This window comes from Taurulus bubalis (genome assembly GCF_910589615.1).
Source record: "Taurulus bubalis genome assembly, chromosome: 2".
NCBI lineage: Eukaryota > Metazoa > Chordata > Actinopteri > Perciformes > Cottidae > Taurulus > Taurulus bubalis.
Window position 1 is genome coordinate 23,511,278 of NC_136590.1, and position 27,915 is coordinate 23,539,192.

The 27,915-nt window shown below is 44.6% G+C and overlaps 1 protein-coding gene across 1 annotated transcript in view; it reads left to right on the forward strand.

Moving 5' to 3' along the window:
- Positions 1–19,201, forward strand: part of rapgef6 (Rap guanine nucleotide exchange factor (GEF) 6) — a gene marked incomplete at its 3' end in the record, with an annotated part of 127,593 nt that extends 108,392 nt beyond the window's left edge. The window contains exons 10-18 of the mRNA XM_079214163.1: positions 1,318–1,476; positions 2,491–2,643; positions 4,330–4,494; positions 5,953–6,060; positions 6,199–6,402; positions 8,590–8,698; positions 8,785–9,028; positions 13,643–13,800; positions 18,957–19,201. Coding sequence (XP_079070289.1) covers positions 1,318–1,476; positions 2,491–2,643; positions 4,330–4,494; positions 5,953–6,060; positions 6,199–6,402; positions 8,590–8,698; positions 8,785–9,028; positions 13,643–13,800; positions 18,957–19,201 — 1,545 coding nt within the window. The remainder of the gene's footprint in view (positions 1–1,317; positions 1,477–2,490; positions 2,644–4,329; positions 4,495–5,952; positions 6,061–6,198; positions 6,403–8,589; positions 8,699–8,784; positions 9,029–13,642; positions 13,801–18,956) is intronic.
- Between the last annotated feature and the right edge of the window lie 8,714 nt (positions 19,202–27,915).

Here is a 27,915-nt window from a genome sequence, read left to right on the forward strand (position 1 = left end):
AATTAATGAAGTTACATGCCGAAGGAACGGGAGCGCTGTCACGGCTGTTGGGTTCAAGTTAAGCACAGCAGCATTCGAACCGACGGGTGATGAATTGCAACAAACTGTATGCATCCACGTCAGCGGGACGGAAACCGCACATACACGCACACAAAAACGCGTGGATCGTGCCTCTCTGCGGACGCCTGCTGAAGGTCAAAGGCCCCTCTCGCAAACGGACACAACTCTGCTCAGTGAGCGAGGGAGAGAAGGGGAGGAAGATGAAAAGTGGTCGAAACAGAAATGGAAAGAGGTGAAGCGCTTCAGAGGAGAAGAAGCGACGAAACCAACAAAAAAAGGGAAGAACAACAACAAATAATAGTTTGCGGGCTGCCATGAGATTCCGATAAAACGAAATATGAGAATTGTTGAGAGTAATGCAAACTTTATTACCTCACCTCACTGATTCTCATTTCAGCATTCCTGAGAAATAAGGAGAGTGAGAGGCTGATTTTAAGAAAGGAAAGCAGAGAAGCACTGAGAGTGAAGGGAGAGGTTATATCAGTGATGAAGAGGAGGGCGCTCAGGGCTCGTTCCCTTTCCCTCCATCCGCTTGGAGGAACGCCTCGTTACATCACGCCTGCCATTTCCTTTTTTTTTTTTTTTTTTTCGCAAAAGCAACCACATAACACATATTACACCACCGTATTAATAAATGTCAGTCCGTGTTTCCAGACTGTTTCCAGGTCTGAATAAGTTCCGAAAAAAAGGAAAGAGAGAATGGGAAAATATTTGTGTTTCCAGACTGTTGCCCCGTTTTGTTTTTCTTGATATGGTCTGATAATGATCTGCCGAGAAGACGGTAAATGATCTGAGTCTGCAAAAGAGTGAAACCTTTGAAGAGAAACACACTTCTTTTGATCCACAGTCAAACCGCTAAAAAGAATAGAATAAAAGAGGCATTAAAAAAAAAAAAAAAAGCAGACTAATCAACAAAGAGGAGGGGTGGGCAAGTCAGAGGACTTACCCGTCCTCTGACGTTTGTACTTTTAAACTAGTAAACGCACGTTTTATGTTTTGATATTTCCCGTTTTAAGAGACCTTTTCAGGCGATCTCTTCTTGACGCCTTCTGTAGGTTCTTGTGAATAGAAAACGTTTCGTTTCAACTCCATAAATCTGCTGTTCCTCGTCGTTGCGGCGCTTTCAAAGCGAGCGACGAGAATAAATAGAAACAAAGGAATAATATACATAAAGCCCAAAATATACTCTGTCCACAAGCCGGCTACATGCCTGACTGTTTTGATAACGTGTGGTTGGTGTTGTCTGTCCTCCCCCAGCTGGACCTGTGGTACGTCATCCTGAACGGGGCCGTGGAGATCAGCCCCCCGGAGGTCCGGCTGGAGACCCTGTGCATGGGCAACAGCTTCGGCATCTCGCCCTCTCTGGACAAACAGTACATGAACGGAGAAGTCCGCACCAAGGGGGACGACTGCCAGGTAACGAGAGGGAAGTGAAGAAGTGATGCAATGATGTCGTCTATAGTTGTGCTCAGTGGTTAGCATGTCCCTCTTTCAATCAGAGGATCAGTGGTTCGAGCCCCGGCTCCGCTAGTCCATGTCGATGTGTCCTTGAGCAACACACTTAACCCCGAATTTCTCCCCGTTGCTGTGTCTACGGTGTATAAAAGTCGCTTTGAATGAAAGCGTCAGTTAAATGTAATGTACTTCTTCAATGTGATCTATTGTTGACAGGCGCGCTTCATTTATTCAGCACGGGCATCTGGGCTTTTATTTCCAAAGTCCTTCAACTAACTCAATTGTTTTTAAGTTTCTTTGTAATGTAGAAGTTTGCCACCAGAACTAAATAATGTCACGCGTCAATTAAGAGATTTTCAGACTTGAGTTGCACGTTTGTGTTATTCATGATACCTTCTTCTAAAAGTCATAATCTCGGTCGGTGTGCTTTTTTCTGACGTGTTCACAAATAGCCGTGCAGGTTGCTTCTTGCAGGAAGCTCGATATAGAACTGCTCGTGCTACTAAAGAGGTCACGAAGGTCAAAGGAGGCTGGCGTGTGCTTGTGGTCGCCCCACACACACACTGACCTGTTCCCGCCGCGCGCTGCATCGCTTCCTGTCTTCTGACACACAGGAAGTTGCAGAGGTGTAGGGCTCAGAATGCAGGAACTGAGGGTTTAGTCGGCGAGTGACGAGGCGCCATAGAGAAGTGAGGAGTCGCGTCTCAGGCGCTTTCTGCTCAACGTGACGGAGTGTCCCAGCGAGTGAGGAGGAGGAGGAGTTATGAGTTGAGCAGATCCTGGAACAGCATTGGTTCTTTTAAGTTGATTTAGCCGATTTAGTTCAGGAGTTGAGTCGTGGGAGTTTCCTTCATGCCGCTCTCGGCCCGCCACCGTGCCGCCGCTCTGCTGCTGTTCGAGTACCCGACAGTGGTGCCGAGCAGCGTCTTCCTCTACTACAAGTTGACCCGCTTCCCCCATGTCACCCTGGACCAGTTTGTGTGCGTGGCCCAGGAGGACTACTGGCGCATCCTCAACCATGTGGAGAAGAACACGCACAAGGTGGAGGAGGAGGGCGAGATCGTGATGGTGAAGGAGCACCGCGAGCTGGACCGCAGTGGCACCAGGAAGGGCCACATCGTCATCAAGGTGAGTGGGAGTTGTTTTTAAGGGTTCAAGGAACTGTACTGTCCTCTTCTTCTTCTTCTTCTTCTTCTTCTTCTTCTTCTTCTTCTTCTTCTTCTTCTTCTTCTTCTTCTTCTTCTTCTTCTCTATAAGAGCAACACACTTTCTGGACCTCAACACAAAGTTATATTTGAGATCGCTGCAGCTTTGCTGATATAATTTTAATTCAAGATGAATTCTTGGCGATCATGAATGCCAACACTCGATGTTGTTGTTGTTGTTGTTGTTGTTGTAATCGTTTAGTGAACATGTGTCTTGTCATTTAGTTGTTTGTACTACGGTGAGATGTTATTCTTGGTTTCCTGCCTCCGGGTGTAAATGAGCTTGCTTGCTAAAGAAGTGCACTGTCCCTGTCTCATAAATAACGGACTCCAGGGCAGTTTGTGGTTTGGTTGAGCTGCTAATGAGCTGGTTTAATCTCTCCCTAGACTAACCTCTTAAAACATGAGGTTGTCCTCTTTTTGGTCATTGTTATGTACTAAATATACACTGAAATACTTTGGATTGATTAGAGCAACGACACGTCAATGCAGCTGCTCTGATTTCTCTCGTGGCTTCAAGGCCCTTTGAACCCCCCCGAGCCTCCAGAGGCAGCAGGGTATTGATCACTTAATGGGCCTGAATGATTCTCCTGGCCCAACGCTCTAAAGGAAAGCTGTCAGCTCCAAAACACATCCAGTGGAGATGAGTCACTTCACGAATGTTTGCGTTTGTGTTTGGCTCCTTTTTTTTTTTTATGATGATGATGATGAAAAAAAGTGAATGCCTTTCTAGTTTTTGTTCCCTGTGAGATGAATCATTTCCCCCCAGAAACCTCTGCTCTGATGACACTGACAAACTCGCTGAAACCGCAAGAGGACAGTTTGATGTGTCTCGGACTTTCTGCTGCTAATTAATAACAATTAAAAAGATCCAGACAAAGAAATCCAAAAAGATTGTTCCCAAACAATAAGACTAAATCTCACATTAATAATAAACTTTAAACGTGAGCCATCTCGCCTCCTTCTGATCTCTGCTGAAAGTAGAGCTGCACTCTCAGTTGCTGTACGTTGTCCATTAATCTCTCAATTATTTCCCCTCGATTCATCGATTGGTTTATGAAAAGTGGTGAAAATGGAGAGAAAAGCTAGAGGCGACGTCCTCTAATGTCTTGTTGAGTCCCCGACTCAAAGATATTCAGTTCACTGCCACAGAAGAGTGAAGAAGAAAAGCAGAATAATGTTCACATTTAGGAAGCTGGAATCAGAGTTTTTTTTCTTCCTAAAAAGTCTAAAAATAGTTTCAGATTCATTTATGGTCAACGGCAAAGTGATGGATCGAGTTGAGAGTTGCACATGCTCAGTACCGGTCGGCCCGAGGTAAAACCCTGCAGACGGGAGCTTACTGGGAGGACGGGGACCAGTTTGAGAGCAAGACGGGAAAAAAACATCACAATGACCTGTTCAATAGCTGCATCTTTACAGTCTTTGTCCTTGTCACTTCTAATGATTTATCTCCACATAATTTATTGAAATTGGTGAGTACACGTGTGTGTGTGTGTGTGTGTGTGTGTGTGTGGGGATAATGTTTGTCCTTGTGTCATTCTAGTCGTCTTGCACGTGTTTGCGTGAGTGTGCGAGGCTACATTTTTAACCGCGTTTTTATCCACAGGGAACCCCGGAGCGCCTGATCATGCACCTGGTGGAGGAGCCATCGGTGGTGGACCCGACCTACATCGAGGACTTCCTGCTGACCTACAGGACCTTCCTGTCCAATCCCATGGAGGTCGGCAAGAAACTACTGGAATGGTTTCACGTGGACAGCCTCCGGGACACGGTGAGCAGGAAGGCGATTGGCTGGGGGAGTGAGAGTGGACGTGATGGGTCAAGTGGGCCGGGAACGAAGAGGTAAATGGCTGCCAAGCCAGAACTTTGTATCTGCTCCGCACGCTATGACGTGTGCACTTTTCTACAACGACGCCGGCCATCAGTGCTCCTAATGCGCTGCATTCGTGCACGTCGATGGCAATTTGTTAAGCCGCTCGATGTGAGTTCAGCCAGCTCAGCGGTCCTGAAACCCGGCAGCGATTTGTTCCGGCCTCGACACTCCCCCTTTTTGTGCACAGACCGCTTTAACCCGAGATTAGTCTCGTACTGTCAATAGTCTTCATGCGGTCGTCATTCAGGTTCATAACCTCCAGGATCGAATCCTGCGCAGGAGTAGGGAGGGAGAAAGTAACTGTGGGAAGAGAGAAGTGAGCGTTGGTTGATCGACTCTGAACTTTTTGCAAAGGTTTGAACGATGTTACCACCCGTGTAAATTCGCAGAAATAATTGTTTTCCTAAATGCCCTTTGCTTCAGGTTTTTCCTTTTAGTTACTGTGGGACAAATTGCAGCAGTCAAAAACAGGTGGTGAAACATTTCCTCTGCAGACATGCAGACACGGTCATTATTTAGCCTCCCTTCTGTTTCACATGTTTTACTGCGGCTTTTTTTTTCATGGTCTGAATAGAAAGTTTAAATGTGACTATTTCGTCGACGGTGCCTCGATTATACTGACGCCTAAAGATGAAAATGATCTTTTGACAGTATATTACATTACTTCAGTTTAGATTTCATTCTTTCAATCATTTTTATTTTAGTTTCATACTTTAAGCCTCAAACTAGACAACAATAAACAACTAAATAAATTAAAAATAATACATGACAGCATAACTACTAACTATACGAACAATCAGACAGAAAACCTACCAAAAAACACGGACATAAATCAGACAGTTTAGATTTATATATCTGTGGAACAGTTCACAGACATGACATTTTCTTTTTATATATATTTATTTTTAATTCAACAAAAATCCCTTTATTTGTTAGCACAAGGCTTTTATTCTGAAACATTTTGCGGGCCGGTGTCGCGGAAAATGCATTGACTTGCACGTCTTTTATTTGTTTACCTTTTTTATGTCTAAAATAAAAATCTGTGACATGTCTAATGTTATTTTCAGTATAGATGAGAAATACAGTTTTTGACAGCATGGTTGCATAGAGAGTAAAGGCACTCATGTTGCCAAGCATTTAGCCACCTAAATTGCCCCTTAGCAACTACCAGCTCCCAAGGTCATGCACACGAGTTCTTAAAGACTTCTGACCCAAAACATTACCAATAAAATTGGTTTTGCGACAGCTCTTAGCTGATTGAGCTCAGTAAGAAGTGAGCTGTGACGGGAGCTGATCAAAAAGGAGTGTATTGTTTCGTGGCTCCACTAAATTAAGCCCCTCTGTTGTGTCTCACAGGTAACGAGAATAGTGCTGCTGTGGGTCAACAACCACTTCAATGACTTTGAGGGTGACCCGGCCATGACCCACTTCTTGGAGGACTTTGAGAGACACCTAGAAACCACGGTAAGATCAAACGTCCATTTAAAACTTGGTTTTTATTTTTGTTCAGTGCAGTTGGTTCATTTTACACGGCGGCCCACGCCTTGTCAGAATAGCTGCTCAGATCAAACGTTAAAATGCAAGACCCCCTGTCTCCCTCAGAAAATGAAGGGCCACTTGCGGCTGCTGAACATCGCATGTGCAGCCAAGGCGAAGTGGAGGCAGATCACCCTGCAGAAGGTGTCCAGGGAGTCGCCGCTCTACTTCAGCGTGCAGGGCGGCAGCGAGAGAGGTTTCGGCATCTTCATCGAGTCTGTGGAAGTCGGCAGCAAGACTGCAGAGACCGGACTCAAACGGGGAGATCAGGTGAGAGGGCATAACACACAGAGTGGTACTATCAGATATGATGCTTTTTAAAATAATGTTTTTAAAGAAGTGTCATTTAAAGCTGCGAAAAGGTCTGACAGTCTGCCCCTCTCAGTCCTGGTTCTGGTTCTCTCGTTGCCCCCTTTCCCTCCAGCTGGCCCAGCAATACGTCCTGGGTCTCCAGCAGCGTGGTGTTGGTGTCGGCTCCCAGAGAGGAGATTCAAACTCAGGATTAAACTGTTAAAAGTTCCTCACAGCGACTTTAATGTGATTATAGGTCAGTGTGGTTGATTCTACTTCAGATGCATCGCTGTCCCAGCGCGCAGCATTGGTGTGCTTCCCTGGAGGGGAATTAGTCCCCAATAAGATGGTTTGGATGAAATCAACAGGGCTCTGCATCCATTTACTCCCCAGGTGAAGGTGGAAAATATCGCATAAAATGACTTAATTAAATTTTGTACGGGATGAAATATGATATAGAGGTAGAACTGACGTGAAACATGGGATGTAGACACGTTTCAACTAAATCATGAGAAAAAAGAAAATCTGTCATTTTGACCCCAAACTGCTCAAAAGTCACAGTGTGATGTAGTAAACAGCAGCAGGGACGCTTCATCTTGCCAGCAGGAGAGCAGAACCTTTTGACCACTTCTGTTTGTGAGGTTTTAGGCCGTTTTCCGGACAACAAATGACAAAGAGAAAGCTTGTGTCCACAATTATGGAAGAAGACTCATTCTGTCTCAGTTGGACCTTATTTCTCGTTAAATAAAGTATAAATAAAACAGAAAAGGGAACCAGATATAGTAACGGGAGGTCCTTAAAAGTAAATACACTCTGCAGTCTAGAGCTGTGGTTCTCAACCTTTTCCGTGTCGAGGATTCCCTAAATTGAAAGATAGGACATCTCGGACTCCCATTCGGGACCTTCATCTGTGGGCAATTCATTTTCCCAAGGGGCCACATGAAAAATTTGGACCGTTGTGGAGGGACGAACCAATTCTGAACTTAATTCAATTAACTCAATATTAATGTTATTACTTTATTAAAAAACTGTAAATTATATGGTTTTGAGCTGGTACTGGTAAGAATGCATGTTACAATAAGGCTATGAAAATAAGTAAAAAAAATGTTTTTAAGATTTGTTTAAACCTTACTTTAAATATGTATGTTAAAGACCAGCAATTGATTAACTTTAAACAAAAGCAATCAGTGCTTTTGATGTTTTCCAGTTCAGTTGTTCTTACTCGGTGAGAAAAGTTCAGTCTGTGTTGGCTTGAACAAGTGCATGAAGTCTGGTTGAATGAGGTGGAGATGTGGACAGCTGAGAGAGAGGATCTGTTGAACTTCATCACTAGAATGTTTGTTCTCATGTAGGTAGATCAAAAGAGAACCAACATCTTCTGAGCAGGCCTCCTCATGTGAGGAACATTCTCCTCTTTGAGAGAAGAATAAAAATCCAGAAGTGATACTGACTTAAAGTGCTCTGCCATAGTGGCGGCTTTGCGTGATTAATTTTGAATCTGGAGGCGGAGACTGCAGCGCGAGGCTCCTTGGGAGGCGGGGGCCTCGCCGCAGCACCCGCTGCTCTCTGAGGACAGAAACTGCAGAACAATACGCTTTCACTTCAGTCTCCAAGTCGGCAACACTGCCCTTCTTGAGGTTGCGTAAGCGCACACATAAATAAATCGCCTTCAAAGTAAAAGCAGTGCCGTTTGTATTGCACTCATGGCGTGCACCTTATTTATTTATTTTTCATTTTTGATTGACCTCACGCGGGTACCACAGTAAAAAAAAATAAGTGGAACATGATATCCGACTACGAAGTTTCTGAGTTATTTGATGCAGGTCAACTGTGTTTGCATTCATGACTATGAAGAATTCTTTATTGCATCCAAACGGCACATTTTCTGACTGACTGCCTTCAATGTGTAACGACCGCAAAACTACACTCATCCGTTCTCAAGGTGGCATGAAACTACAGTGTTCAATTCAAGCTTGCACACTGCACATTTACCTTTTATTCAATGTCCTTCAGAGAGGACCACGCTGTTCACTGCAAACTGTTAACAGGTGTGCCGAGTTGGGAGCGAAACAGAATGCAGCCAAAGAGAATATAAGTTAGTTCGATGTTTATTTTTGTTGTTATTCCTGCTATAAATGTGGTCCTTTTCGGTCCGCCTCGTTTCAGATCATGGAGATCAATGGTCAGAACTTTGAGAACATCTCCTTCTCCAAAGCTGTTGACATCCTGAGGAACAACACGCACCTCGCTATCACGGTCAAGACCAACATATTTGGTGAGCCCTGAGTGTATTTTTTTGCACACTGTCGCACGTTGTGTCTCTGGACTTCACGTCAGTTGTCGTCGTTTCTATCCGTCTAGTCTTCAAAGAGCTCCTCAGCAGGATCGTGCACGAGAAGAAGAACGGCGGCCCTCACATTCCCAAGATCCAGGAGAAGAAGGGCAACCGCTTCTCCATCCCTGACCTCCCCGGTGACATGGAGTTCTCCTCGGACCACAAGAGCACCAAGAAGATGAAGGCCAACACTGTGTCGGGAGGACGAAACAAGATCCGGAAGATGCTGGAGAAAACGCGCTTCAGCATACTGCCGCCGAAACCATTCAGGTGAGAGGATTTATGCAAACGCACCGCTAAAAACAATGGAGTAAAAGCAGGCGGGAACCAACGCGGAAGTGTCTTAAAGCTGCATTCTCTCTACTGACCATCAGGGTGCGACTCCTCTGGTTGTATAGAAGTCTATGCTGCATGTGTTAAAGCTGCATTCTCTCGCTACTAACCACCAGGGGGCAACTCCTCTGGTTGTATAGAAGTATATTCTTCATGTGTTAACGTTGCATTTTCTCTACTGACCACTAGGGGGCGACTCCTCTGGTTGTATAGAAGACTATATAAATGACTCTACTTCTCTCTTGATGTATTCCCTCAGTAAACATTGTAAACATGAGTTTATGTCTCAATCTCTAGTTTCAAGTCTTCAATACAGCATGATGTTAATTTAGTAAATAAGTATAATCCTGGTAGTTGCTCAAATCTATTCCAACCTTTTTATAGTGTAAGTGCTACAACTGTTGCAAATATGTCATCTCTCAACTCCAGTCTTGTAGCTCAAGTTGCTAATCAAACTATAAACACCAAAATAAAACCATCTATTACAGGTTTTAAACGCTCAGTAACGTGAGTTCACATGGATTTAGCTTCCAGCGACCGGGTCGCTCTTCGGTCTCTGCATCTATATTGTCGCGAGCTGTGAACCATCTGCGGGCAGAGCATTTTGGAACCCTGAGCAGAATTTTAAGCCGCAAGCTTTTGCCTCTAAACCGAACCACTTATTGCCCCTCAGGAGTACCAAAGGGACAGGCTGCTTTTAAGAAGATGCAGTTTTAAAGACACACGCACACACACACACCGGAGTCACTGCCATGTTAAGGCTCTGAAGAGATGAAAGGGAGACACTACAAGGGAATAAGGGTAAAACAAATATGTACCAATCAATATCTCCATGAATCGTCACAATTTGATTACTTCCATTCTGACAATATTTTTTTATGTTACAAGTTTTAAAGAAAAAAGTTAATGTGTGAGTCTGCCAATGAGGCATTCATCCATCAATGATACATGAACAAACGAGGGCTGTCGTTGATCAAATCAATTTCTCGTCGACTAACACAATTTCTTGCAATAACTACAAGTTTGTCGACTAATGGAAGAGTCTGTAAAACTGAGTTATCCACAAAATAATTATAATTACTATTACCAGAGATGGATGCATAGGGTCCATGAAAATAAGTAATTTAGCATTAAAAAAACATAAAAAAAGACTAATTATTTATTGTATTCCAAGTTTTCTTAAATGTTACGTTTAAATATGCAAATGAGGCATTATCTATTGGTCACTTTTGGTGAATTTAAGAAAAAAATTCAACAAAAGTAGTCAATAACATTAACATCCTCCTCTGCTCTTGGCCGACTTTGTGCTCCACTTCAGACGAGGATTCTTTTATACGACAAGGACACGCGGGCAATAAACAAGTTGTTTTTCTGCCAAATGAAGTTGTGCGTGCGCCTTGACACACACACACATACACACACCCTGATATTGACCGGACCCGTTGATTTACATCCCGCAGATGGGAAAGCAATAGACGGAGGTTTCAGCCTTTAGTCGGCTCGTCTCAAAGGTCTCTGTGATTTAGTGAGATGACGATGGAGAAATGACCCCCATGATGCCATTTTCAGTTTCTCTACATCTTTCTGCCACGTGCACTAAATCACAGTGCTATCGCTGTAACTATTGTGTTAGTGTGCGTGCTTGTGCGTCTCAAGACGTCCACATTTTACGCTGCTGCTGCTGCAAGGAGAACTGTTCACAAAAAGACACACAGACTAAAAGACAGTGACGTCACTTATATGGTCAAACTCTCATCTGATAATCCTGAATGTTTTTATAGTATATGAGTGTATGTCCTTCTTTTCTAACAACGAAAGAGAAGGGGGAAAAAAAACATTGGCATTAGCACAAAAGAGGAAAACGCACATATAAAGTACAAGGTTTTGACACATGACTGAGTTCAATGTTTTTATCAGATTAACGACAGGTTGCCTTATTTTCTTGAGAACGAGAACACATTTCCAAATTTCTCCACATGCTACATTTTTTTTTGTGGCGGGTTGAGTGGATAGAAGGACGTGTGGAGATTCATGCCTTTCATCTCACTCTGGCTGGATCAACCGCCATAAATTTCACGGTTAGACGGTCGAGAACGGAGAGAACCTGCTGAACGTTGCAACTTCCTGTCTTGTTGCTGTCTATGAATCTTTGCTTCTGACACTTTTTCAGCTTATTTATTTCAGAACCTGTCCACACTTTCACTGTTGTATAATCAGTCAACCTGTGTGTGTGTGTGTGTGTCTGTCTGTCTGTCTGTCTGTCTGTCTGTCTGTCTGTCTGTCTGTCTGTCTGTGTGTGTGTGTGTGTGTGTGTGTGTGTGTGTGAGAAAAAAGATTCACTCTGATTCTGTTTTCTTTTGCTTTCTTCTTTTCTTTTACACCCTTTTCAATGTCGTCTCTCTCCCACTTCAGGGGCCTGTTTGGGTAAGACCTCCTGCGTAACTCCCCGTCCTCAAACCATTTCATCCAGTTTGTCCACCTGCATACACACACACACATGCCGGCATCACTGACCTTCAGCTACATTACAAGCGGACTGCAATTGTAGATTTCATGCTACACTCATCAAACTCATGAATCCTCCACTTTTTTTCCCGCAAAGTCGAGGCGTTCCTTCTCTTTGTTTCCCTCCGATTTGACTTCTTTCTGCAACTCTGTCATTCTGCAAAATGGATAGTAGTCTGCAGGGATGTTGGAGGAAGTATCAAGGAGGCTGAGATTTAGTTTAGTTTAGTTTATTAACTGGATCCCCATTAGCTGAAAAAACGTGCAAAACATGAACAACAACAAACAGTTAAAAATAGTACAAACAGAATAATACAATAAAAATAAATAGAGTACAGTCAGATATCTAGTGCAGTCGAGGACTAGGACGTATATTGTGCAGTGCATCCATCATTTATACAAAGAAAAATCTATTCTATAATATAATGCAATTACAGCGTTTAATAGTAGACAGGCTGCGGATGTTTAAAACAAAATTACGCCTGACAATTGGCACACCTGCGGATAAATATCCGTAAACATAAAAACGTAGAAGCTTGAGACTAAATCTTCAAAATGTATCGTGCTGATCTCAAACCAGAATGTGATCAGTCCAGGTCCAACAAAGCCATTCTGGTCTCAATGAAGCCCCATGATACCCCAATCCGTCACCACTACCCTCCTTCTGAATCTCCTTTGTTCCCCGACCTCCACCTAATTTTTTTTTTTACGTCTTCCCTCCTTTTTTCTTCTGCTTGCACCACCCTTCCATGTGCTCTCTGCTGACTGGATGATTACTGAGGCTTTGCTGCAGCAGCTCTCGGCCGTGTTCGTGGAAGCCCTGCATTGCTGCAGCGTGTTCAGTGCACTGTTCAGACACACACACACACACACACACACACACAAGCTAGGATTTAGTACGCAGGCAGGACGGGGTGAACTCGCCGACGCCTCATATGCTCGATTACAGACTGAGAGTCAAAGTCACAGCGACCACATGTTGACATTTGTGCGATATATATATATAAGTGTTAAAAAGGAAAGTATATTTCCTTCTTTTATGTTTCCGGTTTCTGAAATACTGTAAATGTACTTCGACATCCTGGAGCTGACATATACCGTTTGAGGCGAGGCTGCTCGTCATCTCATCATCTCATCGGTCCATCCCATGTATGCAGATCCAGGCAGTCTATTGGGGGGGGGGTCGTAAAGGTTGACGTTTGCATATCCTCGAGCGGCTGTGGAGCCAGAAAGGTGCCCAGTTCTGCCTCACAATGCAGCTGCACACGGAGAACAGGGAGCAGAGAACTAAATGCTGACACCAACATGTGTGGAGGGAAAAAAAGAGGCGACACAAAGGATAAAAAAAATCTGCAAAGTCACATCTGAATGAGCTAAAATCCTCATTACTTATCATTTATCTTCATATCTGCTGTTTGCAATGCTTGTTTGAGTCTCTGTGAGCATGTGTACTTGTGTGTTGTTGTCTCATGTGTGTGTCTCGTTGTCTCGTGGGTGTGTGTTGTCACGTCTGTGTGTGTCTCGTCGCATCTGTGTGTGTCTCGTCATCTCGCGTTTGTGTGTTTTGCCTCGTGTGCGTGTATCTGGTCGTCTCGTGTGTGTTGTGTGTGTGTGTATGTGTATGTCTCAACGTCTTGTGTGTGTGTGTGTGTGTTGTGTGTGTGTGTGTGTGTGTGTGTGTGGTAAACTCGCCCATCTCTCTCTCTCTCCTTATCTCTCTCCGCTGGTGAAACCGTCCTCGCAGATGAGTTTCATCTGCGTCCACTGCTGCATATTAAAAGGCAAAATATTAGAGATATTGATGTTTTTGTGTCGCCATTCTGCGAGAGTAGACCATTTGATTCTATCTCTTGATATGCGCCTCCACGGCGTTATGAGTTATGCTGTCAGGGTGGAGGGGAAAGCACTCACTCCAATATTTGTGCTTTAAAAAAAAGTCTACTGCTGCAAAAATAAAAGCCTCAAATCAATTTTAGAATATTATGTTAGTTATTCTGATGTAGCAAATCTAATGATCTCTCCCTCTCTCCCTCCCTCCCACTGCAGTGATGGCGGTGTGAGTCAGTCTCAGGACGACAGCATCGTGGGCACCAAGCAGTGTCGCCACAGCGTGGCCATCATGCCGATCCCCGGCAACCTGTCGTCCAGCAGCCCCGACCTGCTGCACCCGGCCACCAGCGTGCTGGACTTCTCCAACCCCGCAGGTAGGAAGAAATGCTGAGTGTGCTTCATGTGTTAAAGCTGCATTATCTCTACTGACCACCAGGGGGTGACTCCTCTGGCTGTATAGAAGTCTATAGAAAATGACTCTACCTCTCTCTTGATTTATTCCCTCAGTAAACATTGTAAACATGAGTTTATGTCTCAGTCTCTAGTTTCAAGTCTTCAAGTTAATTTAGTAAATTATGATCAATTTAGCAGTGGTTCTCAAAGGGGAGATTTATAATTTATTTTATACATATTTTTGTAATAATCCTTTATTAATCTCACAGTGGGGAAATTATTCTCTGCATTTACCCATCCTTATGCTGCGTTCACACCGAACATGACACGATTTTGTCGCGCGACCAGATTACATGCAAAGTCAATGTACAGACGCGACAGGTTGCGAAGGCAACGTGACTGACGCGCTTGAGGCGGCGCGAACAGGGTGAAGGACACGGCGCGAGTTGAAATTTCCCAACTCCGGCGACAAAATCGCGTGAGTCATAGTTGCGTCAGCCAATCAGCGTAAGGAAACGGTATCCGTTTTACAAAGATAAGGCAGACGTAGTTCCTGGAGGAGTCGGTGAAATTCATGAATTATGAATTATGAACCCAAACACGAGGGCGTTTGATGTTCCCACATTTTTGGGACTTCCACAACAAGTATAAAGCAGAACTAGCGGTTATTTATTCCATAGTCGATACCGGAAAAGATAACTCTTTTTCACGGAGAGAAGCAACGGCGATAAGCCACGGCCCCTTTGTCGCGGCGAGATTTGTCTTTGTCGCGCTTCACCCTCTTTTCACCTGCGCGAGTAAACTGAAGCGGTAAGCGCGACGCGACAAATCGTGTCGCGTTCGGTGTGAACACAGCATCAGTAATTAAGGAGCAGTGTGCTGCTGTGAAGCTCTGGGGCTTCAGTGTCTTGCTCCAGGACACTTCAACATGCAAACTATGGGGAGAACAGGAATCCAACTGGCTACCTTGTGGTTTCAGGACGACCACTCTCCCCATGAGCTACATGAGAACTTTACGTTGTTACGCCGTCAACCGGTTACGCTTGCGCTTGCGCAACTCGACGATTCTTGCCGTTTTGCCAAAAGCCGATCTCCGTGAGATCGGCTTTTCTGCTGTTGCGTCTCTCAAAACAGAATACAGATCTCAGCTGAGCATGAATTGAGAGCGGCCGTATCAAATCTACAACTTCGTTTTTTTTAAAAGATTTGTAGAGGAAAGCAGCTCACTGCAGCCACTAATACTGATACAACCTGACACGTCTGCACTCATTTTGTTTTGTTTTGCACAGGTTTAACATTATTGTTATTATCTTATAAGATATTATATATATATATATATATATATATATATATATATATATATATATATATATATATATATATATTCAGGTTAATTGCAGCCACAATGGGCAATTTGTTTTGTGGTGGGGCATGAACATTTTTCTTCCTCCATAGTGGGGCGTGACAAAAAAGTTTAAGGACCACTGATTTAGAGTCAAACAGACCATAAAGCAGGGGATGCTTTATGGCAGGGCTACAAGGTGAGTGTATTCTAAACATGGTCACCTCTGTTCATCGGTTCCAAAAAAAACTGTAATGTGACGTCACGACGACTACGTCCACTTCACATATACAGTCTTCAGTTCCCTTCATGGCGTCTCAGTTCAGCGCTTCTTCTTCCCCGAAGCCGTTTGTCTCACTCGACTGGAGGCCTCACCGTGTGATGAAGGACTGATCTCTGGTCAGTCAGACATCCCAGAACAACCCGTCACTTTACTGGATAGTTACTGGATTTGTTACTGGATATGTTGACACACCTATTCTCTCTCTCTCACTCTCACTCTCACTCTCACTCACACACCCTGGGGTCTTCTTTTTTTTAAGGTGCCACTGAGCTGTTGCAGGATCGTGTGAATGAAATATTGAGAGAGGGGAGAACATGAAAATAGAGAGGGGAAATAGAGCAAGAGAGTGAATACAGTCCTAAATTAATTCCACAGGCAAAACACACATGTAGCTGTGTTGTAGTGAAGTACACACACACAAACTGTGCCACATTAATCATCTGCCATTAGATCAAGTTTCCTTCGGCTCCTTTGGCTTCTCATTAGATTTAATAGTAAAGCGAACTCTTCTTCTACCTGTTTAAAGTTCTACCTGCAATTACATCAATATAAAGGAAGCGCTGATGCATAAAAAAACAAAAGAAGTACATTTTCTACATGTTTTAAGGTGTTTTTTTGTCGGTCTCGATGGACACGTTCACATTTGAATTGTTTGTCGAGCAGAGATTGTCTGGTTTTGAGTTTTTGAAAATGTGTCGGTTTGCTATTGTTCTCAGAAATTTGCAAATAGAGAGATATGACAACAATTTGTTTATTTATTTATTAGAATAATTCAAAATCCATTAAAGATACAAACTTCATTTATCATTGTTTCTATCACATATTTAATTATGCTTCATTTACATGTACTGCTCAGATTATCGTTTTTCTCTCTCTCCAACTGTCTCTCTCTCCTCCTTTGCTGCCTCACCCCTCTTGCGTCTCTCTCGCTGTGGTTTAAAACAGATGTTGTCGTGTAGAAATGATGAGTCAGACTCTGCTCTCTGGTTTCCCATTAACAGATTAAAGCAACAGTAGAAACTCCACTGGTCTCTCTCTCTCTCTCTCTCTCTCTCTCATATTCACTATGTGTGTTTTCTCTTTCTCTTCTCTGCCTGCAAAGCCCTGGGACTCTACTGTAAGTATACATAGCCTCAGTGCCGCAGTTTCTTTTATTTTTATCCTTTATTCCACTTTTCCTCCACTCTCCCATCTTTTCATATCTTTTCCTTCCGGCTCCGGCTGCTCCGCTGCAGCACATTTAAACGTAGCTGGAGATGTCGGTGCGGCCCGGTTCTGACTCTCCAACAGCACTTTACCTGCACATGTCGTTCCACCGCCTGCAGGCTGCTGTCACTCAAACGCAGCCGCGTGACAGAGTGAGGCGACAGAGTGAGGCGCCTAATGAGGTCGCGTGGATCTGTGGACTGAAAAAACAAACCTGACTTTTATCACGTAGAGGAAACAGCTCTGGCTTCGGGGGCGGAACGGGTTGTTGGTTTTAGTCTCTTCAGGGCTTGGTGGTAATAATTAAAAGGTAAAATAACACCAGCCATGTCCTTTTAAGGTGAGACACTACAGGCAAAAACATTGTTTTTTCATACATGTTATGTATATTATTTTTCCATAACATGTCTTCTTCCAGACTGGTGGAAAGAAAACATCTAAAATACACATTCAGGGGGTTATTTTACCACTTTTCGCCTGTTTGTGTCGATTTCTCCTAAATTCAGCCCAAAAATTACCATTAGATAATGCAACATTTGCATATTTAAAAATAACATTTCATAACATTTGTAATATTAATCTTAATGTCCGTTTTGAACTGATGAAGTTTCATGCAACTCATCAGTTAAACACACCTTTCATATACAATTTTTTTGTATTTTTGATGATTTACAAAATGTTTGCATTCACTGCTCTTAAGTGGTGCATTACATAATGTTAAATGTATTAGTTATTGAATAAAGAAAGTTTTGTTTATGTATTTTATTTTCAATTTTACAACTGCAGGTCTTGTAAATTCTTAATGAGGCTGTTTTTTAAAAATGTATTAACAGGTTTTAATCTCATTTTAAGTGGAAGGTGACATGATTAGTTTTTTCGGTCTGCATCCTCCTCCTATCAAAGTCTTTAGTATAAATAACATTATTATAAGCCTGCAGGGGACTCAGGGATAATTTATTGCCATTATGCAACATGGTTTGCACAACGAAATGCAGTTGTCGCCCCATTTTCTACAAATGAAAAGGATTAAAAAAAAAGAGTGCATTCCTGTGGTGCATTTGTTTAGGAGGAACGTAAACAGCTGCAACAAAATCTAAAAATAATTCAACATCAGGGAAACACCGTCCATCAACGTTTTGACTGTTTGAGCATCATTGATGCAACAGAGTACACCTCCGCTTGTCTCAGCGGAGTCCGGCGCTGGAGCCAGGTCTCTGTAACGATGTGGGCACAACAGTCACCGACCTCCCGTTGCTGCCCAACTTTTTACTTTATTTGTCTTTATATTTTTATCCATCTAGTTTACTGGGCATTAATCAGGAGAAGGCTGGGTAGCCTCAGGTGATAGCTGGGTTAGCTTAGCTTCCATCTCGACTCTCCTTCTGGGGCGGGTCGACGCCGTTTTCGGTGGCGTTCATGTCCGTCAGGTCTGGTTGGGTGGGTCCCAAAAAGACTGGCTGATAATAGGAGATGTCAGGGTCCGTACGGTCATGGAAAACCTGGAAAAGTCATGACATTTTTTGAAAAAAATAAAATCCCAAAAGTTTTGGAAAAGTCATGGAAACTTGTTATATTCATATGTTCATGACGTTCATTTACGCTGAGTTTGAAATAATGAATATGCTTTTAAAAGAAAGACGCTCAAAATATAAGCAGGCATTCGCTGAGTATATCTATAATTGTTTATTCTTTCTAATCAAACTATTGTCTCATTGATGTGTGTCATTTAAGATATACTGTATGCTTTGGAATTCTCATTGTTAGTTTAAATACTACATATTCTCACTTTTTGATGTATACACCGAGATTTCACAAAATGTCTGGTAATGGAAATTTGATTTAAAGTCATGGAAATCCATTGGTCAAAATGTGTATGAACCCTGAGATGTGACGGGGTGTTGCGACTGGGCTGAACCATGCTCTTGGTAGATGTAAATACTCGGATCAGCGCCGTGTCTTTGGTCCTTTGCCCGTCTGGGTTTACAGGAGAGCAGCGAACTCAGCGGATCTGCCCCAGAGAAGAGGACATAAGTCTTGCCACCTGATAATATAATCAAAATAAAATATGTAACCCGATAGCCTTCCTTTCTTTCCTGGCACAGCCCACATCTCATAACAAGCGCATTATCGGTGCATTACTCAGACAAAGAAAGATGCCGAATCCTCCCAACTGCTCTTAGATGACTCTTTCATCGAGGTCGTGGACTTCATTACATTTTGTTTTATTGCATTGTTGGCATGTGTTGGCATGTGTTGGCTTCCACTTTTACTGTAACAATAACCCCTCCGCTCCGCTCTGCTCTTAGACATCCCTGACCAGGTGATCCGGGTGTTCAAGGCCGACCAGCAGAGCTGCTACATCATCATCAGCAAGGACACCACCGCCAAGGACGTGGTCGCCCACGCCGTCAATGAGTTCGGCCTCCTCCCGGCACCCGAGACCTACTCCCTGTGCGAGGTGTCCGTGAGCCCGGAGGAGGTCATAAAGCAGCGGCGTCTACCCGACCAGCTCTCCAAACTGGCCGACCGCATTCAGCTCAACGGCAGGTAGGACGCACGAGCGTCAAAGGGTTTGTTTTAGATAAACTGGATGCATTTTAAGACGCTTTAGTCTTAGATAGTGGTTGTGTGTGTTTCTGTCTTTGCAGCTTATGGTGTCAATCATTCCTATAAATGCGTAGAATCTGCTTTGAGTTTAGCGGTCTGCTTTGAGTCCAATCGGATGCTTTCCACTAAACTGAGAGCGCGGTTGTTCAAAGAAACGGGACATTTTATTTCTATATAAATTAACAAATGGGATAAAGTTAAATTGGATTAAAAAAAAAAGAAAAACTTTTTAGAATACAAAAAAGCGCCTCTTGTGCAAGAAGAGCTCGTCGCCAGTGAGGAAGACGAGGATTATGATGTGGACTATAACAATATGCCCACAAAAATAAGTTAATGAACGATGGCTCATGCGATGTTTCCATCATCACACATTCACTTATTTACAAGCTGTCCAGAGTGACTACTTACCAAATCAGTTTCCTTTTTTGTGTGTGTATCAAATGAAAAATAAATAAATGCAATACTTTTTTTTCTGTTCATGACATTCAGTTACTTATACTGCAAATATATAATTAATGTAATACTTTCATCAGGGGGCCGTGGGCTCAATTGCCATTCTGTTACTTCAAAAACCATTTGTTTGAATGAAAATCTTCACAATCGCCACTTTAAAGTACGCAGGGCAACCGACCAGATTGAAGGCGTTTCCTTCACTGTGTCCCGGTGAAGGAAACGCCTTCGAGGCAGATCCACTGTGGAAATGTTGGACAAAAAGCAGCTGGAGAGCAAAACAGACAATTCTGAGAATTGATGTTGACCGATGTCATGTTAAAGCTCCAGAGCGGCTGAAACCAAAGACGACGCCCACTGTGCCCAGACTCAGCTCCCAGACTCCTGAGACATGAGATTTTCTTTTTCCTTTTTCCATATTTCAAATGAATTCTGGGGTTGGTTCACATTACGCAAGGCCACACAGTGATCAGTGCTTTGTGCCAGTGTGAGCTTTTACTTCTGCACACGTAGAATACGACACATCTTTCCCAAATCACTGCGAACACAGCGGCTCCAGACCGTTTGTACATGCATATATGTATATATATATATATATATATATATATATATATATATATATATATATATATATATATATATATATATATATATATATATTCCGAGGTGTAGATCAGTTCCTGAGTGAGACGCTTGAGCGACAGCTGCATTTAGAACTATGTCCTCAGTCTGAGGAGCGAGATAACAAGCGGCGTTCTCCCCTTAAAAGTGTTTGGAAAGTTGAGTTGCTCGCTACTTTTATCGAAAAAGAGTTGGAAACACTGGATCGTGTCATTAAATGGAGCGTGCTCCTGCTCGCTTCTCAAGATGACCAAAGCCTGCCTTTTTAATACAGAAAAACAACCGTTTACGATGAATGTGCTGTAGGGGAAATTAAATTTTGTTTTTCTATTTCAACTTGCATGTTCAGGGAGGACACACTTATTTCCCCATTTTAATTCATTTTGGTGTCTGGCACATCACCATTCCCTCTTAAGACGAAAGTGAGTGGGACCTCAAGGGTAATTGAACCGCAGCGGTAAAAAGTCGGCTTCAAACCGGCCTCTCTGTCTTCACGGTTCTCTCCGCCTCTCCTCGTCTCATGTGGTCCCTCATCAGTCCTCTCCCAACTAGGTTAGCATGAATATTTCATCCTCCGTCAGGTGGGGGGGGGGGGGCTCGGCACGTCCTGGAATTATTCACACACTGAAATGCACACAGGAGGAGATAAGCGCAGACAGTCGCCTTCCTAAACGCAGCCTTGCTCTGTGCACATAATAAAAACATGCAAATGCTGCGTTTACATGCATGGATTCACACAAACTGTAAGCAGGAAACAAGAAGCACACCCACACAAACAGAGGATACTTGTGGTAACACCTTCCCTGTGCTTTTTGATGGATGGCTTAGCTGCAGCGAAACAAATTGCTGCATTGTGATCTTGGTAGGAAAATTGTTTTAAAGGCCGAGGTATGAACACCCAGCACCTTTGGGTTACTTAACGTAACCCTGGTTCTTTGATAACAGAGTGAGGCTTTTCACTATGGGATTGCCTTGGCGTGACCAACTAAGGAAGCTCCATTGACACCACGTCTGTCAGTGACAGACAGGTCGAACTGTGCTGGGGCCCCACCCACTCATATTATCACAGTCGACCGCCCCTCGCAAATCATTCTAGACCGATTTCTTTCTGCGTCAATGCAAAGAGGGATGTGTTGGTGAAACACCTCACTCTGTTATCAAACCCTGGGAGGGGCTGTAAACCCCTACAACTATAGGCTAGAGATATGGCCTCTACAATCCAGTGGGACAGCCTCTGGCGGGACAATGGCTTGCCTTTGGGAGGAGTGGCCCCAAGTAATCCGTACATTGAGCCGGTTCAACTCGACTCTTTGTCCAGTTTATATTGAACCCAAGTGTGAGCTCCCTCTGCGTTTTATTTTTATTTTTTTATCGAGTATTTCACCCTTGACCCTTGGCCTGGCTGCGAAAATACTAACTTTATTTATTTGTTTAATGAACTGGGTAAAAGTGCTTGGTGACACTGCATTACCTGCTGTCCCCGATACTCCTCCCCTTGAACGTGAGGGGGGAGAAACTGCAAAAGTTCCTCTGGAGAACTGGAAAACACCAGGGACTTTGAAACATGAACTTGGGGGTTCAGTCCCACCTCCACCTCTGTCTTCCTTCTTTTCTTTGAAGGTGGAGGGAGAGAGAAGCAATGCCTGTTAGGTCGTGCACTTCTTCTTCCTTTCCCCGGGGTGGGACGGGCGGTTCCTTGCTGCTGTGGCCTGCAAAGGAGTGTTTGCCCCATGGCTTGGGGTTTTCCGCCCAAGGCTGCTGGTTAGTCTGCTGACTCGCTGTATGTCTATGCGGTCTGGCACCTCCCTGTCTCCCCCTTGCAGCTGCGGCCGCTGGGGTACGAGGGATGTGCTTCTGGGGTAAACAGAGGTCAAAGGCTTCGCCTTCTTGTTTCCTGATGGTGATGGTCTCCCTCGTTTTTTCCAGAGCAGGACCGAACAGACCTTTTGGCTGGTTCATATGCCACATCCATTACCTCTGCCTGCTGCGCATCACTGAGGCCTGAGAGATTTAGCCACAGGGCCCTCTCACCTGAGACATTGAGGCCCATTAGACGGCCGCAGCCTTGCACTGCACCACAAGACGAGTGTAGGATGAGATTATTAACCACACAAATCTCATCCCATAGGGCTGGGTTTGGTGAACCTTAGTCTAGCTGCTTGCCCATCACCTCCAGGAATTCCCCCTGGTACGCGGACAGCAGAGTCATAGCGTTGAGCGAGCACACTGACTGTGCTGCATAGCGATGCATTCTCTGCCAAACGGAGGTGGTGAGGCGCTCCGTTTTATTATGCAGAGAGATGTTTGAGGACACTGAGAGAGAGCGGAGGTCTGGGTGGAGGTGATAAGCCACTGACGGCCCCATTCCTGGTGGTCCAGCCAGACCCAGCTCTCCCATCCCCTCAACTTCCAGTTTTGAGTAGCCTTTGGTGGGACGCTTACTCTTAAACGGACCGGACCAGAACCTGACCATTTATTTCATGCAGATAGACACTGCTGGCAGAAGTTGCTTTGATGGTGGTTGGGCTGGTGGCAGCACTTAGCGTTAGCCTGGCGGTAAATTGCTCCAGCAAATGGGTGTTTAGCCCGCTAATAGTGTACAGTAAGAGTTCGCTCGTCGTGAGACGTTAGCAGAACTCCGGGTACTACCGACTAGCAAGCTAATGCTAACAGAGACCTGGTAGGCTCGCCGTAACGCATTAGCCAGAGATAATAAAGTTACACAGTCGCCGGCGACACTGGTAACCAAATAACGGGTAGTCGGGAGAACAGCTCGCACTGCCTAAATACTATGTAGTGTCTAAATATACTTCTTACAAAGTTCTTGCCCAGCAAATCCAGACAAGAGCCAGGAACTGCGTTCGGCGACGTGTCCTTAACAGGTTGTCTGTGAACAGTTAAGCAGAAAATCAAAACTAGCCAAGATAAGCTTAGGGAGCTATAATAGTTTCTTCACGCAAAGAAAACGAGAATGATTTGCGAAGAGCGGTCAACTGTAATAATATGAGGTGCCGGGCCCCAGAACAGTTCGACCTGTCTGTCACATACAGACGTGGTGTCATTGGAGCTTCCTTAGTTGGTCACGTCGAGGCGATTTCCATAGTGAAACACCGAAAGAAGTTAGAAAAAGAACTACTGATGCTGTCGAATACTTCACTTCATCTTATCTTGAGGACGTCACGGACATCGTTTTGGCAGGTTTCATCCATCAGGATCAGTCAGGAGGCAACCATCAGTTCTGAAGAGTGAAGACAATGCAGAAGTGTCTTAAACCTGCATTCTCTCTACTGGCCAGCAGGGGGACAGATTGTATAGAAGTCTATATTAATGACTCTACTTTTCTCTTGATTTATTCCCTCAGTAAACATTTTAAACATGAATTTATTTCTCTATCTCTAGTTTCAAGTCAATACAGCATGATGTATATCGCACATTTTTATAGATAATGTCAGACAGATATCTATACAGTTGAGCAGGACTTCCAAGCTAATGTCTCACTTGATAGTACCAACACCCTCTTTGCCCCGCCCTCTCTCCCCCTCCAGGTACTACCTGAAGAACAACATGGAGACGGAGACGTTGTGTTCAGACGAGGACGCACAAGACCTGCTCCGAGAGAGCCAGATCTCTCTGCTGCAGCTCAGCACCATGGAGGTCGCAGCCCAGCTCTCCATGAGGGACTTTGAGCTCTTCAGGAACATCGAGTCCACCGAGTACGTCTGACGTTTTTAAAACAGAAAACTGCTGGTGGTGATGTCGATGTTTCCCGGACTTGTACGCTATTAAATATATAAATCGTATCGCGGGTTTGAGTCATGGATCTCAGATCGAATCCGCGCCAAAGAAAAAAGAGAGATCGAATATAACTTTTTGCCGCTGATCCATATCGGCAGATGCAGATCGTTGTTTTGTTATAGCAGCTGGTCTACAAGGCTGCGGACTAGTTTCTTTCACCACTGTCACAAAGATAATTTCAACGTTATCCTTTTACTAGTGATATAGGCAATACTATGTTGTAATATTAGTAGTTTTAACGATGTATTATAAGCTGCTCAGAGCAATTGTTTCTCACGCGAAAGCTCCATTTTACGAGATTACATTTGACTGTAGATAGTGTTATAATTTACCTTCGCCCCAACACAACCCAACATTTTCCTCCGTACTTTAGCTGTGTTGCTAGCTCTCTGTCAATTTCATCACAGACATCACAGACACTGTATCAGCGATTGGCAGCTAGAAAGCATGAATGTCCAGATCGCATATTTTTTACTATATATATATATATATATATATATATATATATTTTTTTTTTTTTATATGTTTACTTCCTCATCATGGTTCCCAGGTATGTGGACGACTTGTTCAAACTTGACTCCTCAGTGGGAAGTGGAAACCTGAAGCAGTTCGAGGAGGTGATAAATCAGGAGACCTTCTGGGTCGCAACGGAGATCCTGAAGGAGCCCAACGCCCTGAAGAGGATGAAGATCATAAAGCACTTCATCAAGATCGCCCTGCACTGCAGGGAGTGCAAGAACTTCAACTCCATGTTCGCCATCATCAGGTGAGCGTTTCCCCCGACAGCTTTTGTGGCATATGAGCTTCAGCCATCCTCCTCCTCCCACCAGATCACTAAAACCAGCCCTGATTCTCCCCAAAACCACACACACTCTGCATCAACACCACAGTGTTTAAAATGAAAGTTACAAAGGTAACTACTGTTCTATGAATCCTAGATATTCCGTCTCGCGCTTGCGCAGTTCGAGTATTGTATCCCAAAAAAGTCACGTGTGACCTCGGATGACCCCCCCCAGCCGGGTATAACTTCCGGCGTCATCCTGAGATAAGTTCTACGGAATCTTCTCCCGAAATCACGAGATTCCGAGTGACCCAGAATTCTGGCAACCATCCAGGATTCATAGAACCGTAGTTACCTTCGTAACTTTCGTTCTATTTCATCCTTACTGACCGCCAGAGGCAGTGTTTCACACTGGATGACTTATACCAACAAAGTCACAAGGAATCCCACAGGAACTACCTCCTATGGCTCAAGCAGAGGAATTTGGGCCAAGAACCACACCCAGTGGGTGAGGGGTGGCCACGTTCACTCCGTAGTATCTGTTAAATGTGCTGGGTGATGCCCTTGAGGCTGCAGCACCTATATCCTCCACGGGTACTGAAAAGGAATCCTCAACGCCAGGATATTCCTCGAGTGTTCAAGAATTGACAGAACAGGTTATATTACAGTTAAGGTTATTTATTTAGCAATTACACACATACATGAAATGCATACCTACAAGGCCTTGGACTCAGCTCCCCTGATGGTCTGCTCTGCATACAGTCTGCACACAGCCAGCACACCCCCAGAATGAGAGTGGGCCCCGTTCTCTAAGAACAATGGATATTTATCCCATTTCTGTGAGACACCCCCTTATCTGACTTCCATATTTGTCTCAGTCTTAGTAGCGAAAAAGGGAGCTGAGTCCGTCTGTAATTCAGACATCTAGCTGACATCAGCAGCAAAGACAGTCTGTCTGGCACCCTACCCAGGATGGCAGAGCACGGCCGTTCGCTCTGTGTGCACAGGCCCTGGTCTCCACTATCCAGTGGGACAGGCGCTGTTTAGAAAGGGCACAGCCCTTCTTAGGTCCGTCCTAAGACAACAAACTGCCCCGACCGGCGTATGCATGCGATGGCTTTGTCCTAGGTTCCGAGGATCCGCACCGGGCACGGAAGCTCTGACCTTCCCTCCCCCCAATGGGCACGGAGGAGAAAAAGGAGAAAAAAGGAGAAAAAGGAGAAAAAAGAACAGTCTTTGCCGACAGCCATCTCAGCTCTGCTTCGGTTTCCAGAGGCGAACATATGGCGTCCAGTACCATTGGCAAGTCCCGAGGAGCCTTCGGGGTGCTCGAAGGCACAGTCGCTGCGCCCCCTTTTAAAGGAGAGGGACACCAGCCTGTGGCTCAATACCGTGTCATTGTCGACCTTAGTATGCTGCCCTGAAATAGCAGTGTAGAAGTGAATTAAACGCCTATTTTGCTGATGAACGGCCCCACCCGGCCGGTGGGCGTCCCGCCAATGGATAACGCTCTCGACTTTTACTGAGTACTCCCAAATCTCAGTCAGATGGCTCACTCAGGAAATCCCCAAGAATCAAAGATGGACAGAGACAGGCTGATGAAGTGTTCCACGTCTATTTATTCACAAACAGCAAGTTTATGAACAAACGGTTGGTTCTGACTGGCAACAGACAAAAAGAGTATAGGTTCCCCCTCGTACTGGAATGCCCCAACTGACTTGTGCTTTCAAAATCACGTAGTCATACTCACTCAATCGTACGTCACCAAACCCTCCTTCCTTCTCGTGCCAGAACCAACGGCCCTTCTCCTATCAACCTAACCAATGCCTGATCACTTACTATCATTACTAACTAACGTTTTCGGCAATGTGCTATGTGGCCCCCCTTGCCTAGCCCCGCGTATTCCCAGAAACTGTTGTTATTGCAACCCCTTAACCTCTCATCCTGTTATTGACTATTCTGCAACTCTCAGATGCTAGTGCCTGACGTCATCAGAGGCCTGCATTTCTTCCATGTTAGGTCCCCTAAAAGGGAGCTAGACAGAGCCAGTGACCGTGACCAGATAGGTTTACCTCCTGCCAAAACTCTGTTCTTTAAACGGAGACCAGCAGTATGCTTACGTAAGTGGGCCTGAGTGTCATTACAGATCTCTCTTCTCTGATATTTAACCCTTCTTCTACCCCCAAGTGGATATAGCTCTAGATAATGGATCTTCCTATAATTACTGTATAGCTCTTTGATTACATAAACAATTTCCTCCAACAGCAGCTATGTACAGCCTCAGGGTAGAGGGACCCGGCTTTCACTTCAGTCTCCAAGTCGGCAACACTGCCCGTTGTGAGGCTGCGTAAGCGTGCGCGCACACATAAATAAATCGCCTTTAAAGTAAAAGCAGTGCCGTTTGTATTGCATTCATGGCGTGCACCTTATTTATTTATTTTTCATTTTTAATTGACCTCACGCAGGCCAGACTGGGAGAGATGTGGCCAGCGGGCCGTAAGATGCCCAGGTCTGGTCTATCTGTTGAGAGGGGAGCGAGGACACTCTTCACTAGTACGGTAGCTGTGATTATTGGTGTGTCCTACTAGTAAGCTTCAGCGAGAGCACTGTACTATTGTGGAAACCGGCCCTGTAGGGATACAGTCTGTCTAGGAGAGGGGAGCGCAGCACACTCGTCACTCGTCCAGTAGCTGTGATTATTGGCTAGTGGGGAACCGGTCCTGTGGCATTGCGTGGGAATCCTCTGCTACCTCTGCTACCATCACAGCCGCGATGTTTACCGACGTGGACGTACGCGCTGTCAGTACAGTCATCGCTGTTAATACCATCATCGATACCTGCCGTCGCTCTCGTTAGCGTCCCCTCAGTCAGCCTGAACGGGACGCTGCTCACAGAAAGCCGGCCGCGACAGTAGCGACGTAGCCACGCCGAGCGGCGCGCTTCCGTTAGCGCTCCACTTAGTTGGCAGAGAGAGAGCGCTGCCCGCCGTGGAATCTGCTGTTGCAGAAACA